Source organism: Pongo pygmaeus, chromosome 3 (genome assembly GCF_028885625.2).
Source record: "Pongo pygmaeus isolate AG05252 chromosome 3, NHGRI_mPonPyg2-v2.0_pri, whole genome shotgun sequence".
Lineage (NCBI taxonomy): Eukaryota > Metazoa > Chordata > Mammalia > Primates > Hominidae > Pongo > Pongo pygmaeus.
In genome coordinates, this window is record NC_072376.2 from 157,828,577 (window position 1) to 157,849,060 (window position 20,484).

The following is a 20,484-nucleotide window of genomic DNA, read 5'->3' on the forward strand; positions in this document are numbered from 1 at the left end:
CTCTATGATTTCCTTGAGCAGTGATTTGTAGTTCTCCTTGAAGAGGTCCTTCACTTCCCTTGTTAGTTGTACTCCTAGGTATTTTATTCTCTTTGTAGCAATTGTGAATGGGAAGTTAATTAATGATTTGGCTGTCTGCTTGCCTGTTGTTGGTGTACAGGAATGCTTGTGACTTTTGCACATTTATTTTGTATCTTGAGACTTTGCTGACATTGCTTATCAGCTTAAGAATCTTTTGGGCTGAGACAATGAGGTTTTCTAGATATAGAATCATGTTATCTGCAAACAAAGACAATTTGACTTCCTCCCTTCCTATTTGAATACCCTTTATTTCTTTCTCTTGCCTGATTGCCCTGGCCAAAACTTCCAATACTATGGTGAATAGAAGTGGTGAGAGAGGGCATCCTTGTTTGTGTTGGTTTTCAAGGGGAATGTTTTCAGCTTTTACTCATTCAGTATGATATTGGCTGTGGGTTTGTCATAAATGGAATAGCAATTACTTTATTTTTTACTTTTTTATTTTTTTGAGATGGAGTCTTGCTCTGTCACCCATGCTGGAGTGCAGTGGCGCAATCTCGGCTCACTGCAACCTCCATCTTCCAGGTTCAAGCAATTCTCCTGCCTCAGCCTCCCAAATAGCTGGGATTACAGTGTGTGCCACCACACGCAGCTTTTTTTTTTTTTAGTAGAGACTGGGTTTTTTTTTTTTTAGTAGAGACTGGGTTTCACCATGCTACCAGGCTGGTCTCGAATTTCTGACCTGGTGATCCACCTGCCTCGGCTTCCCAAAGTGCTGGGATTACAGGCGTGAGCCACCGCACCCAGCCAGCAGCTACTTTTTACTGAATACTTACTATTTGCCAGGCACTGTGCTAAGTGCTTACAGTTGTTATCTCACTCAGTCCTCTGAGGTATATTGCTACTATTTCCAGTTTGCAAATGAGGATGCCAAGGCTTAGAGAGGCTATGCGTGGCAGATATTATTCACTGTCTGCCAAATACCCATGCTGCTTTCCTCCTTGCATAAAAAAGTACTGTTTGTTTGTTTTCAAGTAGGCTATGTGTTTAGCCCTAGAAAACAGTGATTTGCCTAAGTCAACAACGACAATCCTGTTCCCTGATTTTCGAGACACATTTGCTTCCTTCTAGATGGAGGTGGTTGTGTGACCCAGTTCTTACCAATGAGACATAAGAAGTATGCTGAATATTTCCAGGTTCCGGAAACATTTTCCTTCCTGTCAAGAGGACAGATGTGGCCAGTGTCACTCTTCTCCTTTCTTTCTCTCTCAAGTGCCAATGTGATAGTTACATCAACTATCTTTGGACCATGACATAATGATCTAAAAATTATCAGAAAGCCTCTAGTAGACTGCTGGACCAATGAAGTAACCACAGACCTCCAGATTTTTTAATATATGAGAAATATAGAAAGTTACTTAAGTCAATGTAGTAGGGGTTTCTCTTATTCATAGCTAAATGCAATCCCAACAGTGATTTTGTGAAAATGAGATATAAGGATTTGTTAGTGAACGATTTTATTTAAAAATAAGTATTGGGTCAGAGGTAGTGGCTCATGCCTGTAATCCCAGCACTTTGGGAGGCCAAGGCGGGTAGACCACAAGGTCAGGAGTTCGAGACCATCCTGGCTAACACGGTGAAACGCTGTCTCTACTAAAAATACAAAAACTTAGCCAGGTGTGGTGGCACGCACCTGTAGTCCCAGCTACTGGGGAGGCTGAGGCTGGAGAATTGCTTGAACCTGGGAGGCGGAGGCTGCAGTGAGCCAAGATCGTGCCACTACACTCCAGCCTGGGCAACAGAGTGAGAATCCATCTCAAAATAAATAAATAAAATAAAAACAAATAAAAATAATTATTTACTGCATGCCTACTAGATGCTGAGAATTGTAATAAAACAAATATAGAAGATAAATAAGACTAATACCTTGCCTTCAAGAGTTAGCAATATACACAGTAAAATATTCATAAATTAACACAGGTTGAGCATCCCAAAGCAGAAAATCTGAAATCCAAAATGCTTCAAAATCTGAAACTTTTTGAGCGCCAACGTGATGCTCAAAGGTAATGTTCATTGGAGCATTTCAGATTTTGGATTTTTGGATAAGGGATACTCAACCTGCATAGTACTGGTGGATTACACAAATGCTGAAGAGATTTAGAATTAAAATATATATATATATATATATATATACAGGATTAAAGTCAGGCAAGTAAAGGCTCCCAGGGAGTGACTTTTGAGTGACATAAACTGGTAGAAAAGTGACAAAATTACAGGCCATCAGATGCTACACTTAAAAAGTAAAAGAATGAGGGAGTTATGTGGTTAAAATAGACAACTGTATTTGCTTGGCTGCAGCAAAAAGGCTGAGAATAATGAAAAACAGTTTTTGAAAAGTCAGGAAAGGTATATGGGCTTGAAGGGATGCCAGAGGACTTTGTATTTACTTACACAGGTTAATTTATATAGGTAATATGGAATTAGTACTGATACCAATAATTACAGAATGCCATAGGATGGAATATCATTTGGATAACTTTATTTTAGCATAAACTAAAGGCTAGTGGTCCAGCTAGGAGCTTCCTGCAATTGACCTAGAATGATGTGAAAGGGGTGAAACTAAAAGTGATAATGTGGAGAAAATATCTGCAGGACTCAGAGTTACTGAGTATCAACAGAAGGAGGAGAGTCAAAATTACACCCAGTTACCAATCTAGCAACCAAAAATTTCAAGACAGAAATAAATTTTGTTCTAAACTGCCCAGAGAACTTTGAAGAAAATTTCTGAAGAATAGGTTATCTGCATATTCTATTAGTTCCTGAATGCTACTCTAAAAAAAAAGGCACTATTTTTTAATAAACAGTAAAATCCCTTTCCCTTGTCTTTTGTAAACACCTGAATGTGTTATAACTTAGTAGCTGATGGCTTGTTATCCTCCTTTTGCCAAGGCTACTCTCTATTTGATTTTGTCTCCATATCCATTTAACATGTGATTCTTATAAATTTCAACAGTTGAAAAACAAATAGCTGGCAGAACTCTCTGCTTCAGTCTTTTGGATACTTTGCTTCTTGGTAAGTGATCAGTATTTTGATATTGTTGTAGTAATAACAGGAAATGATCTGTTAAAATCTGGATCTCTAGCCACAGATGAATGCCAGCGTAAGGAGGAGAGCTAGTCTAAGAATAAAATCCATGAAAAACAGTTTGGGCCATTATTTCTAGGACCACAGAGAGAGAACCGTAATTTGCCCTCAACATTGAAAAAGTGAATACATAGTGGAAGAACATCTTATAGTGATCACTGAACTGCATCAGTGGAAAGCTCATGGAACTCAGTAATCAAAATAATTGAGATGGCAAATGCTAGTGCTTCAAACATAATAATGTGAAATACCATTTCCTGAAATAAAAATTCACTCAAAATGTTTCACAAGAATATAGAACAATTTTAAATTGGTCCGATTATAATTTTGCTTCTGTTTGCAAAATAGCAAGCTGGTTCTACTCAGCAGAAAAGACAAGAGGGACACTTAATGGTCGTGGAGGTAATCATGGAATATATAATATTAAAAAATAGATTGGTTAATAGTAGTAAAAAATAACCTTAACTTTTCACATAAAATTGCCATGGATTATAGACATTCTCTTAGATTTTATAGTGGGGAGTTTTCTAATTATTAGACTTAAGATTTTTCCTGTTGACAGGATAAATCATGATCATGAACAATTAATAAACTGATTTGTGAGGCTTTCTTTCTCATCATCTCCCTCTCTCCAAGGCTTTCTGGATAAAACTGCACAAAAACAATCCCAACTAAATGGCAGACCATGAAACACAGGCAGCTTCCTTGTAGAAGACTGGTAAACAGCCTTGTATTGCAATAAGTTCCAAATACCATACTCCAGGGAGTCATAGTAGAAGACTGGAAGGCCAAAATAATATGGGCAAAAGAGATAATCCTGGTTTTAAAAGATCTGCAAAGCAAAAATATTCACATATAACCATAACTACATTAATTATATTCCCTCTTTTATGTAACATATTTTGCAAACTGTATCTCTTTAAAAAGCTAATTGATGAATTAAAATAACCTAGAATTCACTTAAAATATAATAAATATTTTACTAAGTAAGAATTTTATAGCAGTAACATTTTCTAAAACACTAGATGAGTCATCAAGTATTTCATATATTTCATTGATAAAAATTTATATTGTAATATATCAATTTGTACTAAATTACTAGTCAAATGGCTAAAGGAGCAGAAGGCATGGTTGCTAAAATTACTTTTCAAGATTTGTCAGTGTTTTAGTCATTGAACACTTTCAAATGAGAATAAATGTACAAAACATCACTTGGTTCTGAATACAAAAATCATCTGTTTCCAATTAATTGTTGTTACTTATATAAAAACAATGATAGTCTGGATTCAAGACTAGGCTTGAGAAGCAAATAACTAGCTGATATTACAAATAGTCTTTCCAACATTCTGGCTTCTCAACAATGTCTTCTTTTTGGCCATTCAGTATGATATTGGTTGTGGGTTTGTCATAGATAGCTCTTATTATTTTGAGATACGTCCCATCAATACCTAATTTATTGAGAGTTTTTTGCATGAAGAGTTGTTGAATTTTGTCAAAGGCCTTTTATGCATCTATTGAGATAATCATATGGTTTTTGTCGTTGGTTCTGTTTATATGCTGGATTGTGTTTATTGATTTGCATATGTTGAACAAGCCTTGCATCCCAGGGATGAAGCACACTTGATCATGGTGGACAAACTTTTTGATGTGCTGCTGGATTCAGTTTGCCAGTATTTTATTGAGGATTTTTGCATCGATGTTCATCAGGGATATTGGTCTAAAATTCTCTTTGTTGTGTCTCTGCCAGGCTTTGGTATCAGGATGATGCTGGCCTCATAAAATGAGTTAGGGAGGATTCCCTCTTTTTCTATTGATTGGAACAGTTTCAGAAGGAATGGTACCAGCTCCTCCTTGCACCTCTGGTAGAATTCCGCTCTGAATCCATCTGGTCCTGGACTTTTTTTGGTTGGTAAGCTATTAATTATTGCCTCAATTTCAGAACCTGTTATTGGTCTATTCAGAGATTCAACTTCTTCCTGATTTAGTCTTGGGAGGGTGTATGTGTCGAGGAATTTATCCATTTCTTCTAGATTTTCTAGTGTATTTGCTTAGAGGTGTTTAAAAAACACTAGAACAAAACCTAGGCAATACCATTCAGGATATAGGCATGGGCAAGGACTTCATGTCTAAAACACCAAAAGGAATGGCAACAAAAGCCAAAATTGGCAAATGGGATCTAATTAAACTAAAGAGCTTCTGCACAGCAAAAGAAACTACCATCAGAGTGAACAGGCAACCTACAGAATGGGGGAAAATCTTTGCAATCTACTCATCTGACAAAAGGGCTAATATCCAGAATCTGCAATGAACTCCAACAAATTTACAAGAAAAAAACAACCCCATCAAAAAGTGGGTGAAGGATATGAACAGACACTTCTCAAAAGAAGACATTTATGCAGCCAAAGGACACATGAAAAAAGTGCTCATCGTCACTGGCCATCAGAGAAATGCAAATCAAAACCACAATGAGATACCATCTCACACCAGTCAGAATGGCAATCATTAAAAAGTCAGGAAACAACAAGTGCTGGAGAGGATGTGGAGAAACAGGAACACTTTTACACTGTTGGTGGGACTGTAAACTAGTTCAACCATTGCAGAAGTCAGTGTGGCAATTCCTCAGGGATCTAGAACTAGGAATACCATTTGACCCAGCCATCCCATTACTGGGTATATACCCAAAGGATTATAAATCATGCTGCTATAAAGACACACGCACATGTATGTTTATTGTGGCACTATTCACAATAGCAAAGACTTGGAACCAAGCCAAATGTCCAACAATGATAGACTGGATTAAGAAAATGTGGCATATATACACCATGGAATACTATGCAGCCGTAAGAAAGGATGAGTTCATGTCCTTTGTAGGGACATGGATGAAGCTGGAAACCATTATTCTCAGCAAACTATCGCAAGGACAAAAAACCAAACACCGCGTGTTCTCACTCATAGGTGGGAATTGAACAATGAGAACACATGGACACAGGAAGGGGAACATCACCACCGGGGCCTGTTGTGGGGTGGGGGGAGGGGGGAGGGATAGCATTAGGAGATATACCTAATGTTAAATGATGAGTTACTGGGTGCAACACACCAACATGGCACATGTATACATATGTAACAAACCTGCACGTTGTGCACATGTACCCTAAAACTTAAAGTATAATAAAAAACAAACAAACAATGTCTTCTTTAGCTTCACCTCTATCTTCTTCAGCAGGAAGTAAACTCACATCTCCTCTACACTCTCATTCACTGATTAGAGAGCTCACGACTTTCTAATTTCTGGCTTGGTTGGTTAGAGACCTATTGTTTCCTCAGTAGACTGTAAGCAACTTGAAGGCAAGGTTTACATTTTCACCTTTGTTTCCTTAATATGTTTATCTTAACTAAACCCAATAGATATGCACACACACCAAAACACAATTGAATGAATAAGTCCTTTTAGAGTTGTATATTTATTAGTGTTCTGTGACTGTGTATTTTTAAATTCAACAATTTTTGTTTGTTTTTTATTGTTGTTGTTTTTGAGACAGGGTCTCTGTCACCCAGACTAGAGTGCAGTGGTGCAATCATAGCTCACTGCAGCCTCAACCTCCTGAGCTCAAACGATCTTCCTGCTCTCAGCCTGCTGAGTAGCTGGGACTACAGGTGCACGCCACCATGCCTGGCTAATTATTTCTTAAAATTTCTGTAGTGACAAGGTCTTGCTATGTTGCGCAGTCTGGTCTTAACCTCCTGGGCTCAAGCAATCCTCCCACCTTGGCCTCCCAAAGTGCTATTACAGGTGTGAGCCATTGCACCAGGACCCCACAATTTTTACATAAAGTTTCTAGTAATCAGCTCATAAACTGATTTTGAAAGTGTCTTATACCCAGATTATATGTGAAATTAAAATTTTTCATATAACTGCACAGTTTGTCCAATACTCAAAAGCACTGACTGACTGCAAATAAATCAGTGAATTTGCTGTCATTGTTTTCTGAACTGTTAAAATGGCTTTTCCAATCTTGGTTTTTTATTCACAGGTCCTATACAGTAAGAAATATAGTTACTTCAAATCTAGCATCTTTTAGGTGATTCTTATATAAAACGAGTACAATAAGTTATTTTTAAATTCAGTTCTATTGAGGTATAATTCATATACAATAAACTGTGCCTATTTAAAGTGTATAACTTGATGAGATTTGGCATATGTACAGACCCATAAAACCATGACTACAATCAGGATAATGAATATTTCTGTCATCCCCCCAAATAGTTCATCCCTTCTTACTTCTCCCCACTCCCCATCCTATATAACTGATCTGCTTTCTGTCACTTAGTTTATATTTTCTAGAATTTTATAAAAAATGAAACCACATATATGTACTCTTTTTTGTACAGCTTCTCTGAAAATAATTATTTTGGACATTTAACTGTGCTGTTGCACATATCAATCGTTCATTTTTATTGCTGAGTAGCATTTCATTATATGTATATACCATAATTTGTTTAGCCCTTCTACTGTTGATCAACATTTATGTTGTACAGTTTTGATGTATTACAAATAGAGCTGCTATGAAGATTCACGTACAAGTCTTTGTATGGATATATATTTTATATTTTGGGAGGTAAATACGCAGAAGTGGAATGACTGGTACACATAGTACGTGGATGTTTAACTTTTTAAAAAATTACCAAACTGTTTTCCAAAGTAGTTATATATTAATTGCAGGCATACCTAATTTTATTGCACTTCACAGATAACTTCATTCTTTACAAATTGAAGGCTTGTGACAATCCTGCATTAAGCAAGTCTATCAATGCTATTTTTCCAACATCATGTGCTCACTTTGTGTCTGTGTCATTTTGGTAATTCTCTATTTCAAACTTTTTCATTATTCTTATATCGCTTATGGTGATCTGTGATCAGTGATTTCTGATGTTCCATACCATTATAACTGTTTTGGGGCTCCACAAACTGCACCCACATACATACATTTGCAAAGTTACTCCATAAATGTCATATGTCCCTGACTGCTCCATCGACCAGCTGTTCCTATCTGTCTCCCTCTTCTCAGGCCTCCCTATTCCCTGAGACCCAACAATATTGAAATTAGGCCAATTAATAACCTTACAATGGCCTCTAAGTGTTCAAGTGAAAGGAAGAGTCACCAGTTTCTCACTTTAACACAAAAGCTAGAAAGGATTAAGTTTAATGAGGAAGGCATGTTGAAAACTGAGATAGGCAGAAAGCTAGGCCTCTTTCTCCAGTTAGCAAAGTTGTGAATACAAGGGAAAAGTTCTTGAAGGAAATTAAAAGTACTACACTAGTGAACGCATGAATAATAAGAAAGCAAAACAGCTTTATTACTGATAGGGAGAAAGTTTGAGTGGTCTGAATAGAAGATCAAAGCAGCCATAACATTCCTTTAAGCCAAGCCTAATCCAAAGTAAGACCCTAACTCTCTTTAATGTTAGGAAGAAAAATTTGCATTTTTTTTTTTTTTTTTTGAGACAAGTCTCACTCTGTCGCCCAGGCTGGAGTACAGTGGCACGATCTCGGCTCACTGCAAGCTCCACCATCTGGGTTCACACCACTCTCCTGCCTCAGCCTCCCAAGTAGCTGGGACTACAGGCACCCACCACCACGCCCGGCTAATTTTTTAAATTTTTAGTAGAGATGGGGTTTCACCATGTTAGCAGGATGGTCTCGATCTCCTGACCTCGTGATCTGCCCGCCTCAGCCTCCCAAAGTACTGGGATTAGAGGTGTGAGCCACCATGCCCAGCCAGCAATTTTTTTTTTTTAGCTCATCAGCTATCGTTAGTGTATTCTGTGCGAGGTCCAAGACAATTATTGTTCTTCCAATGTGACCCAGGAAAGCCAAAAAATTGAATACACCAATCTAGAATGTAAGGGATGAAGGTGGCTACACTAAACAATAGATTTTTCCATGTAGATGAACAGCCTTCTATTGGAAGATGATGCCACCTTGGATTTTCATAGCTAGAGAAAAGTCAATGCCTGGCTTCAAAGTTTCAAGGAAGAGAATAACTCTTGTTAGCAGCTAATGCAGCTGGTGACTTTAAGTTGAAGCCAATGCTTATTTACTATTCTGAAAATCCTAGGGCCCTGAAGAATTATGCTAAACCTACTCTGCCTGTGCTCTGCCTGTAGAACAACAAAGCCTGGATGACAGTACCACTGTTTAGAGCATAATTTACTGAATGATTTAAGCCCTCTGTTGAGATCCACTGCTTGGAAAAAAGATTCTTTCAAAATATTACTTATCATTGCCAATATATCTGGTCACTCAAGAGCTCTGATGGAGAGTTATGTTGTTTTCATGCCTGCTAACACAACATCCATTCTGCAGCCCATGAACCAAGCAGTCATTCTGACTTTCAAGTCTTATGGTTTCAGAAATACATTTCATAAGGCATTAGCAGGTAAGTGATTCTTCTGATGGATCTTGGTAAAACAAATAGAGAACTTTCTGGAAAGGATTTACGATTCTAGATGCCGTAAGAACATTCATGATTTAAGGGAGAAGGTCAAAATAGCAACTTTAACAGGAGTTTGGAAGGAACTGATTTCAACCTTCATGGATGACACTGAGGGGTTTATGACTTCAGTGGAAGAAGTAATGGCACATGTGGTAGAAATAGCAAGAGAACAAGAATTAGAAGTGGAGCCTAAAGATGTGTCTGAATGGCTGCAATCTTATAAAACTTGGATGACTGTAGAGCTGCTTCTCGTGGATGAGGAATAAAATTGGTTTTTTGAAATGGAACCTATTCCTGGTGAAGATACTGTGCATATTGTTGAAATGACAACAAAGGATTTAGAAGAGTACATCAAGTTAGTTGATAAAGCAATAGCAGGACTTGAGAGGATTGACTCCAATTTTGAAAGAAGTTCTACTGTGAGTAAAATGCTATCAAACTGCATCACATGCTACAGAGAAATCTTTTGTGAAAAGTCTATCAATGAAGCAAAGTTCATTGCTGTCCTATTTTAAGAAATTGCCACAGCCCTGTCAGCATTCAACAACCACCACCCTGATAAGTCAGCAGCCATCAACACCTAGATGAGACTCTCCACCTGCAAAGAGGTTACAACTTGGCTAAAGCTTCAGATTATTGTTAGCACTTAGCAATAGTATTTTAAAATAAAGGTATGCATACATTGTTTTTTTAGACTACAACAGTGTAAACAATTTTATAAGCACTGGGAAACCAAAACGTTTCTGTGACCCACTTTATTGCGATAGTCACTTTACTGTGGTATTCACTTTATTGTGTGGTGGTCTGGAATTGAACCTGCAGCATCTCTGAGATATGCCTGTATCAGCAGTGTGAAGTGCGTTTTCTCCACATTGTTGTCAACACGTGAAATAATCATTTTCATTGTAGTCATTCTAGTGGCTGTGTAGTAGTATCTCATTGTGGTTTTAATTTGCTCTTCACTAGTGTCTAATGAAGTTGAGCATCTTTTTGTACAATTACTTGCCAATCATATAACTTCCTTGGTAAAGTGACTGTTGAAATATTTTGCTCATTTTTAAATTGGATTTTTCTCCTTACTGTTGAGTTGTAAGGGATTTTTATATATTCTAAATATAAATCTTGGTCAAATATATAATTTGCACTCTAGAAAGTAAAATGCAACTGTTTTAGATAATTATGCTTTGTTAATATAATATATAATCTATCTGTATTTTAAATTTTCCTTATTAATAAGGGCAAGCATTATCTTCATAATCCTCAGCTATCAAGTTTTCCCATGACTAATAAGATAGCCAGCTGGCATATGAAAAATATGTAAGGAGAATAAAAGTAGAAAACATATTGATTTTCTCAACATCCTTCTAATACCTCCTGATTTTAGGAGTCTCTTAGCAAACTATTAATAAATAGTAGGAGATAAGAGACTAGACAGTATATGTGATCATTAGTCTTCCTCCTTTTTTCTTTTAAGCAAACTTAAATAAGCCGTCAGTAAGAAGTAACATTATTAATAAAACTTCCTGTACTTTTAAAAAAATTAGATTTCTTTTATCTCTAAGACTAAGACCCTGTTGTTTACATGACTGTTTTCCTTATCAGACTAAAGGAAAACATCAGTGCCTCGTGTATATTTCTATTCTTCTTTCCTTCATTCTCTCCATTTCCTTTAGTCCTTATTCTTGGTCTTCTCCTTCAATCCTCTCTTCTACCTACCCAGCATCTGACAAGTATAATGTGCTTAATTTGGTGATTCCAAATAAGTTTTGGCTACAGACTTTTTGGTGATCCTACAGATTGCCTATCATGCTTTTTACTTCAAAGACAACAAAATGAAAGTAATAATACAATTCTTCCCAGAACTTACAGGAAGAAGAGCAGAGTTTTTAATGAGTGAAAAAGTGAAACCATTTTCTATAGTATCCAAATAAATTAGTACTCTCTGCCAGAATAAAGCAAACACACTATTTTTAAAATAATATTCACTATTTAATACTTTAGTGTACCCATCAATGCATGAACCACAGAGAGCAATCTTTTCCAAACAAGAGTGAATCTAGGTAAATTCTGTGGCTAAATAACCATCCCCCCCAAAAAAGTAATACATCTGGAGAAACAACATACAAAATCAAATCTACTCATTTTAAACCATGGAAAAAAACACATTTCCACGTATTTGTTTAAAATCTTTTAATATATATAAAACATTTCACATACTTTTACGATTTTATGGGATATATGACTGCCCAGGGAATGCTATAATGTCAGACACAAATTTGAAAATAACTCTTCCATAAGTACTGCTAGAACTGAGATGTACAGGAGATTATACAGGCAATCTTTACATAATATCATTAGGATACAGTCAACCCTAGGGCTGTAAGTATTCCATGAAGGTGAATATGAGACAATTAATTATACTCCCCATATTAGATTGGTTCTCATCAGACACCTAACACTAAGCTTATTTGACACTGTTTTTAAAAAGATCCAGTATTAAAAGAATAACCTTCCTCTGGGTAGAAAAAATAGTAATTTTGACCTATTAAAGATGATATATATTGATAAAACACAGTCTTGTTCCCAAATATGCAATAAACCATTACTCTAATGTATGAACACTAATGAAATAATCACCTAGCTACTATAATTGTGTATATACTGAAATTTTCAGTTCAACTCTTTTCTTTTGATACAGGGAAAATAAAATGATTGGCTTTAAGTCCATTTTTAGTAATGTAAAATATGTGAGCTTTATTACATGTTAAAGAAAATAAAGATAATATGACCCCAAATTTATTTGTCAAAGTTACAATAAAATATTTTTAAACATATACAAAATTACAAATAACAGATGCTTTGTTCAATAAAGGTACCTGATATATTATTTAAACACAGGATAAAACAAAGATATATTTAATGATTTTCATCTCATTTTAAAGTCACCTTATTGAACGATACATCATGAAATCTATAGTTGTACATCTAGGAAATTTACCAATGGAGCTCTCTTCTACCGGTGTGTATATTTTAATTTGTCTCATATGGGTGTCTCTTCCATTTTGGTGATTGGCTAGAACAGCAATCTGTATCATGAATGTACGAGTTGGCTTCTTATGATTGTCAGTTAAGGGAACATGAATCCAGCCACTTGGTTCCACCAACTCAAGTTGCTGCCAAGGGAAAAAAAAATCAGATTATGCTTTTATTCAACAAATATAATTTATAATAATGAATGCATTCTATAATAAAATTAACTTATAATTAACATTTTGCTCAAAGAAAGAATGACAATATGATGATAATCACTACCAGTTATTGGTCACTTTTACCATGGTCTACTTATAGTTGCTAAGCACTTTACATGTACCATCTTAGTAGACAAAATAAAAATAGATATGCTTCGTATTTACAGAACTCGTACAATTTATACAACTTGTACTCTCTGCCAGAATAAAACAAACACACTAGAAAGTACATGTCTCACAACTTTTAAAAATATTTGAAACACAGATGGCTGACTAGACACAAGTAGTATGTGCCTCCTCCATGAAGAGGAACCAGAATACTAAGAAGATACTCATATTTTGAACAGATAATCTAGGAAAGAAGGCTAGGATTCATCAGGAAAGAGATGGGAAATACCAAAAGTAATTAAGGACAGGGTTCGAGGTAGCTTACCCAGGCAGGGAACTCACTCACAGCCAGGAGAGGCTCCTGGATGTGGGGAAACAATATGAGAGATATGGAGATACCCCCACGGCTCTACACTCTGAAACAGGCTTATAGGATCTTAGTGATGAGAGAAACCCTCTACCAACTAGGGCCTTGGGCCTGACATAATGAGCTGTCTACAGACTGCAAAGAGATGTTACTCCAGAAAGGAAACTCAGAATCCCACAGGCATCCTACAGATCCTGGAGCAACCTCAGCTGGGCGCCACTTGGAGAATCTAGATACTGGAGATCTAGAGACATGGCTGCTGCTGCTGTGCTGGTCTAAGGAGGGAGAAGGGAGACTTGGCGCTCTCATGCACCCCTGGGAAGGTCCCAACTGACCAGCTGCAGGCTGTGGTTGAGACAGAAATGAGAAGACCACACTCCCCACAGCTTCTTGCCCATGCTGCTTGCCTGGGAGGAACCCACCTTCTCTAGTTCCATCATCAAAGACCAAAGGTAGATAAAACCATAAAGATGGGGAGAAACCACAGCAGAAAAGCTGAAAATTCTAAAAATCAGAGCACCTCTTCTTCTCCAAAGAAACGCAGCTCCTTGACAGCAACAGAACAAAGCTGGATGGAGAATGACTTTGACGAGTTGAGAGAAGAAGGCTTCAGGTGATCAGAAATAACAAACTTCTCCGAGCTAAAGGAGGATATTTGAACCCATCGCAAAGAAGCTAAAAACTGTGAAAAAAGATTAGACAAATGGTTAACTAGAATAAACAGCACAGAGAAGACCTTAAATGACCTCATGAAGCTAAAAACCATGGCACGAGAACTATGTGACGCATGCATGAGCTTCAATAGCTGATTCGATCAAGTGGAAGAAAGGGTATCAGTGATGGAAGATCAAATGAATGAAATGAAGTGAGAAGAGAAGTTTAGAGAAAAAAGAGTAAAAAGAAATGAACAAAGCCTCCAAGAAATACGGTACTGTGTGAAAAGACCAAATCTACGTCTGATTGGTATACCTGAAAGTGACGGCCACAATGGAACCAAAGTGGAAAACACTCTTCAGGATATTACCCAGAAGAACTTCCCCAATCTAGCAAGGCAGGCCAACATTTAAATTCAGGAAATACAGAGAACGCCACAAAGATACTCCTTGAGAAGAGCAACTCCAAGACACATAATTGTCAGATTCACCAAGGTTGAAATGAAGGAAAAATATTAAGGGCAGTCAGAGAGAAAGGTCGGGTTACCCAGAAAGGGAAGCCCATCAGACTAACAGCAGATCTCTCAGCAGAAACTCTACAAGCCAGAAGAGAGTGGGGGCCAATATTCAACATTCTTAAAGAAAAGAATTTTCAACCCAGAATTGCATATCCAGCAAAACTAAGCTTCATAAGTGAAGGAGAAATAAAATACTTCACAGACAAGCAAATGCTGAGAGATTTTGTCACCACCAGGCCTGCCTTACAAGAGCTCCTGAAGGAAGCACTAAATATGGAAAGGAACAACCAGTACCAGCCACTGCAGAAACAGGCCAAATTGTAAAGACCATCGATGCTAAGAAGAAACTGCATCGACTAACAAGCAAAATAACCAGCTAACATCATAATGACAGGAACAAATTCACACATAACAATATTAACCTTAAATGTAAATGGGCTAAATGCTCCAATTGAAAGACACAGACTGGCAAATTAGATAAAGAGTCAAGATCCATCAGTGTGCTGCATTCAGGAGACCCATCTCACGTGCAGAGACACACACAGCCTCAAAATAAAGGGCTGGAGGAAGATCTACCAAGCAAATGGAAAACAAAAAAAAGCAGGGGTTGCAATCCTAGTCTCTGATAAAATAGACTTTAAACCAACAAAGATCAAAAGAGACAAAGAAGGCCATTACATAATGGCAAAGGGATCAATTCAACAAGAAGAGCTAACTATCCTAAATATACATGCACCCACTACAGGAGCACCCAGATTCATAAAGCAAGTCCTTAGAGACCTACAAAGAGACTTAGACTCCCACACAATAATAGTAGGAGATTTTAACACCCCACTGTCAACATTAGACAGATCAATGAGACAGAAGGTTAACAAGCATATCCAGGACTTGAACTCAGCTCTGCACCAAGCAGACCTAATAGACATCCACAGAACTCTCCACCCCAAATAAACAGAACATACATACTTATCAGCACCACATCACACTTATTCCAAAATTGACCACATAGTTGGAAGTAACGCACTCCTCAGCAAATATAAAAGAACAGAAATTATCACAAACTGTCTTTCAGACCACAGTGCAATCAAATTCACAAACTGTCTCTCAGACCACAGTGCAATAAAATTAAAACTCAGGATTAAGAAACTCACTCAACACAGCTCAACCACATGGAAACTGAACAACCTGCTCCTGAATGACTACTGGCTACATAACAAAATGAAGGCAGAAATAAAGATGTTCTTTGAAACTAATGAGAACAAAGACACAACATACCAGAATCTCTGGGACACATTTAAAGCAGTGTGTCGAGGGAAATTTATCGCACTAAATGCCCACAAGAGAAAGCAGGAGAGATCTAAAATTGACACACTAGCATCACAATTAAAAGAACTAGAGAAGCAAGAGCAAACACATTCAAAAGCCAGCAGAAGGCAAAAAATAACTAAGATCAGAGCAGGACTGAAGGAGATAGAGACACAAAAACCTTCAAAAAAATCAATGAATACAGGAGCTGGTTTTTTTAAAAGATCAACAAAATTGATAGGCCGCTAGCAAGACTAATAAAGAAGAAAAGAGAAAAGAATCAAATAGATGCAATAAAAAATGATAAAGGGGATATCATCACTGATCCAACAGAAATACAAACTACCACCAGAGAATACTATAAAAACCTCTATGCAAATAAACTAGAAAATCTACAAGAAATGGATAAATTCCTGGACAAATACACCCTCCCAAGACTAAGCCAGGAAGAAGTTGAATCCCTGAATAGACAAATAACAGGCTCTGAAATTGAGGCAATAATTAATAGCTTACCAACCAAAAAAAGTCTAGGACCAGATGGATTCACAGACGAATTCTACCAGAGGTACGAAGAGGAGCTGGTACCATTCCTTCTGAAACTATTCCAATCAAGAGAAAAAGAGGGAATCCTCCCTAACTCATTTTATGAGGGCAGCATCATCCTGATACCAAAGCCTGGCAGAGACACAACAAGAAAACAGAATTTTAGACCAATAATCCTGATGAACATTGGTGCAAAAATCCTCAATAAAATACTGGCAAACCAAATCCATCAGTACATCAAAAAGCTTATCCACCACGATCAAGTCAGCTTCACCCCTGGGATGCAAGGCTGGTTCAACATATGAAAATCAATAAATTTGATCCATCATATAAACAGAACCAAAGACAAAAACCACATGATTATCTCAATAGATGCAGAAGAGGCCTTCAACAAAATTCAACAGACCTTCATGCTAAAAACTCTCAATAAACTAGGTATCAATGGGATATATCTCAAAATAGTAAGAGCTATTTATGACAAACCCACAGCCAATATCATACTGAATGGGCAAAAACTGGAAGCATTCCCTTTGAAAACTGGCACAAGACAGGGATGCCCTCTCTCACCACTCCTATTCAACATAGTGTTGGAAGTTCTGGCCAGGGCAATCAGGCAGGAGAAAGAAATAAAGGGTATTCAATTATGAAAAGAAGAAGTCAAATTGTCCCTGCTTGCAGATGACATAACTGTATATTTAGAAAACCCCATTGTCTCAGCCCAAAATCTCCTTAAGCTGATAAGCAACTTCAGCAGTCTCAGGATACAAAATCAATGTGCAAAAATCACAAGCATTTCTCTACACCAATAACAGACAAATAGAGAGCCAAATCATGAGTGAAGTCCCATTCACAATTGCTTCAAAGAGAATAAAATACCTAGGAATCCAACTTACAAGGGATGTGAAGGACCTCTTCAAGGAGAACTACAAACCACTGCTCAATGAAATAAAAGAGGACACAAACAAATAGAAGAACATTCCATGCTCATGGATAGGAAGAATCAGTATTGTGAAAATGGCCATACTGACCAAGGTAATTTATAGATTCAATGTCATCTCCATCAAGCTACCAATGACTTTCTTCATATGGAACCAAAAAAGAGCTCACATTGCCAAGACAATCCTAAGCAAAAAGAACAAAGCTGGAGGCATCATGCTACCTCACTTCTAACTATACTACAAGGCTACAGTAACCAAAACAGCATGGTACTGATACCAAAACAGAGATATAGACCAATGGAACAGAACAGAGGCCTCAGAAATAACACCACGCATCGACAACCATCTGATTTTGACAAACCTGACAAAAACAAGAAATGCGGAAAGGATTCCCTATTTAATAAATGGTGCTGGGAAAACTGGCTAGCCCTATGTAGAAAGCTGAAACTGGATCCCTTCCTTACACCTTATACAAAAATTAATTCAAAATGGATTAAAGACTTAAATGTTTGACCTAAAACCATAAAAACCCTAGAAGAAAACCCAGGCAATACCATTCAGGACACAGGCATGGCCAAGGACTTCATGACTAAAACACCAAAAGCAATGGCAACAAAAGCCAAAATTGACAAATGGGATCTAATTAAACTAAAGAGCTTCTGCACACCAAAAGAAACTACCATCAGAGTGAACAGGCAACCTACAGAACGGGAGAAAATTTTTGCAATCTACCCATCTGACAAAGGGCAATATCCAGAATCTACAAAGAACTTAAACAAATTTACAAGAAAAAATCAAATGACCCTGTCAAAAAGTGGGCAAAGGGATATGAACAGACACTTCTCAAAAGAAGACATTTATGCAGCTAACAAACACATTAAAACATGCTCATCATCACTGGCCATCAGAGAAATGCAAATCAAAACCACAATGAGATACCATCTCACATCAGTTAGAATGACAATCATTAAAAAGTCAGGAAACAACACGTGCTGGAGAGGATGTGGAGAAATAGGAACACTTTTACACTGTTGGTGGGACTGTAAACTAGTTCAACCATTGCAGAAGACGGTGTGGCGATTCCTCAAAGATCCAGAACTAGAAATACCATTTGACCCATTCATCCCATTACTGGGTATATACCCAAAGCATTATCAATTATGCTGCTTTAAAGACACATGCACACGTATGTTTATTGCGGCACTATTCACAATAGCAAAGACTTGGGACCAACTCAAATGTTCATCAATGATAGACTGCATTAAGAAAATGTGGCACATATACACCATGGAATACTATGCAGACATAAAAAAGGATGAGTTCATGTCCTTTGTAGGGACATGGATGAGGCTGGAAACCATCATTCTCAGCAAACTATCACAAGGACATAAAACCAAACACCACATGTTCTCACTCATAGATGGGAACTGAACAATGAGAACACTTGGACACAGGGTGGGGAACATCACACACCAGGGCCTGTCGTGGGGTAGGGGGCTGGGGGAGGGATAGCATTAGGAAATATACCTAATGTAAATGACAAGTTAATGGGTGCAGCACACCAACATGGCACATGTGTACATATGTAACAAACCTGCACATTGTGCACATGTACCCTAGAACTTAAAGTATAATTTAAAAATTTTAAAAAAAGAAAAAAAAAAAAAAAAAAAAAAAAAACCAGCATCCAACTTGGAAAAGAGAAAGTCAAATTATCCTTTTTCACTAATGATGTGATCTTCTATCTAGAAAACCCTAAAGACTCCAACAAAAGACTCTTGGATTTGACAAATGAATTCAGAAAAGTTTTAAGATACAAAATTAATATAGAGAAATCAGTAGCATTTTCATATAACAATAATGATCTAGCCAAGGAGCAAATCAAGAAGGCAATCTCATTTACAATAGCTACCAAAAAAAAAAAAAAAACTTAGAAATATACTGAACCAAGGAGGTAAACAATCTCTATAATGAAAATTACAGAACACTGATGAAAGAAATCACAGATAACATAAACAAATGGAAAAACATCCCAAGCTTCTAAATTGGAAGAATCAACATTGTTAAAATGATGACATTGCCCAAGACAATCTACAGATTCAATGCAATCCCTATGAAATTACCAACATTATTTTCCCCAGAATTAAAAAAAAAAATCCTAAAATTCATATAGAACCAAAAAAGGCCCCAAATAGCCAAAGCAATCTTAAGAAAACAGAATAAAGTTGGAGGTATCAAATTACTTGACTTTAAATTACACTATAAAGCTATAGTAACGAAAACAGCATGGTACTAGTATAAAAATAGACACATAGGCCAGGAACAGTGGTACATGCCTGTAATCCCAGCACTTTGGGAGGCTGAGGCGGGCGGATCACAAGGTCAGGAGTTCAAGTCCAGCCTGGCCAACATGGTGAAACCCCGTCTCTACTAAAGATACAAAAAAATTAGCTGGGCATGGTGGCACACACCTATAATCCCAGCTACTCGGGAGGCTTAGGCAGGAGAATTGCTTCAACCCAGGAGGTGGAGGTTACAGTGCGCTGAGATTGCAGTGAGCTGAGATGGTGCCATTGCACTCCAGCCTGGGTGACACGGTGAGACTCCATCTCAAAAAAAAAAAAAAAAGACACATAGATCAATGGAACAGAATAGAGAACCCAGAAATAAAGCCACATACCTACACCCAGTTGATCTTTGACAAAGCATACAAAAACATAAATTGGGAAATGGGCACCCTATTGAATAAACAGTGCTGGGAAAATTGGAGAGCTATATGCAGAATCATAAAACTAAACCCATATCTCTCACCATATACAAAAATTAACTGAATAAAGATTAGAGACTTAAATGTAAGACCTTAAACTACAAAAATTCTATAATAAAATCTAGGAAAAACTCTTCTGGACATTGGCCTAGGCCAAGAATGTATGACTAAGTCCTCAAAAGGAAACACAATAAAAACAAAAATAGACAAAGGGGACTTAGACTAAAAGAAATATAACTATACTGACTGGTCTCACTTTAGATCCAAGACAACTAATTTCAAGTGCATATTTAGCACTATACAAAATTCCTACTATATTCCCTTAAAAAATTTGCTTACCCACTGTCTCCGGGATAGCTATTTTTGAGCTTCTCCTCAAA

General features: G+C 37.2%; 1 protein-coding gene across 10 annotated transcripts in view; it reads right to left on the reverse strand.

Annotated features, from left to right (window-relative positions):
- The window catches only part of ANAPC10 (anaphase promoting complex subunit 10), a 203,368-nt gene that overhangs the window by 69,833 nt on the left and 113,051 nt on the right, over positions 1-20,484 (reverse strand). For 6 of the 10 annotated variants that reach the window (XM_054486736.2, XM_054486735.2, XM_063664148.1 and 3 more), the window contains one exon: positions 11,833-12,830. The exons of 2 other annotated variants lie outside the window; for them this stretch is intronic. In XM_054486736.2, coding sequence (XP_054342711.1) covers positions 12,600-12,830 — 231 coding nt within the window. In that variant the 3' untranslated portion in view covers positions 11,833-12,599. Of the gene's footprint in view, positions 1-11,832; positions 12,831-13,900; positions 14,647-16,374; positions 16,532-19,808; positions 19,947-20,484 lie in introns of those variants that run through there. 2 more of the 10 variants (XM_054486738.2, XM_063664147.1) reach the window with 2 other exon arrangements.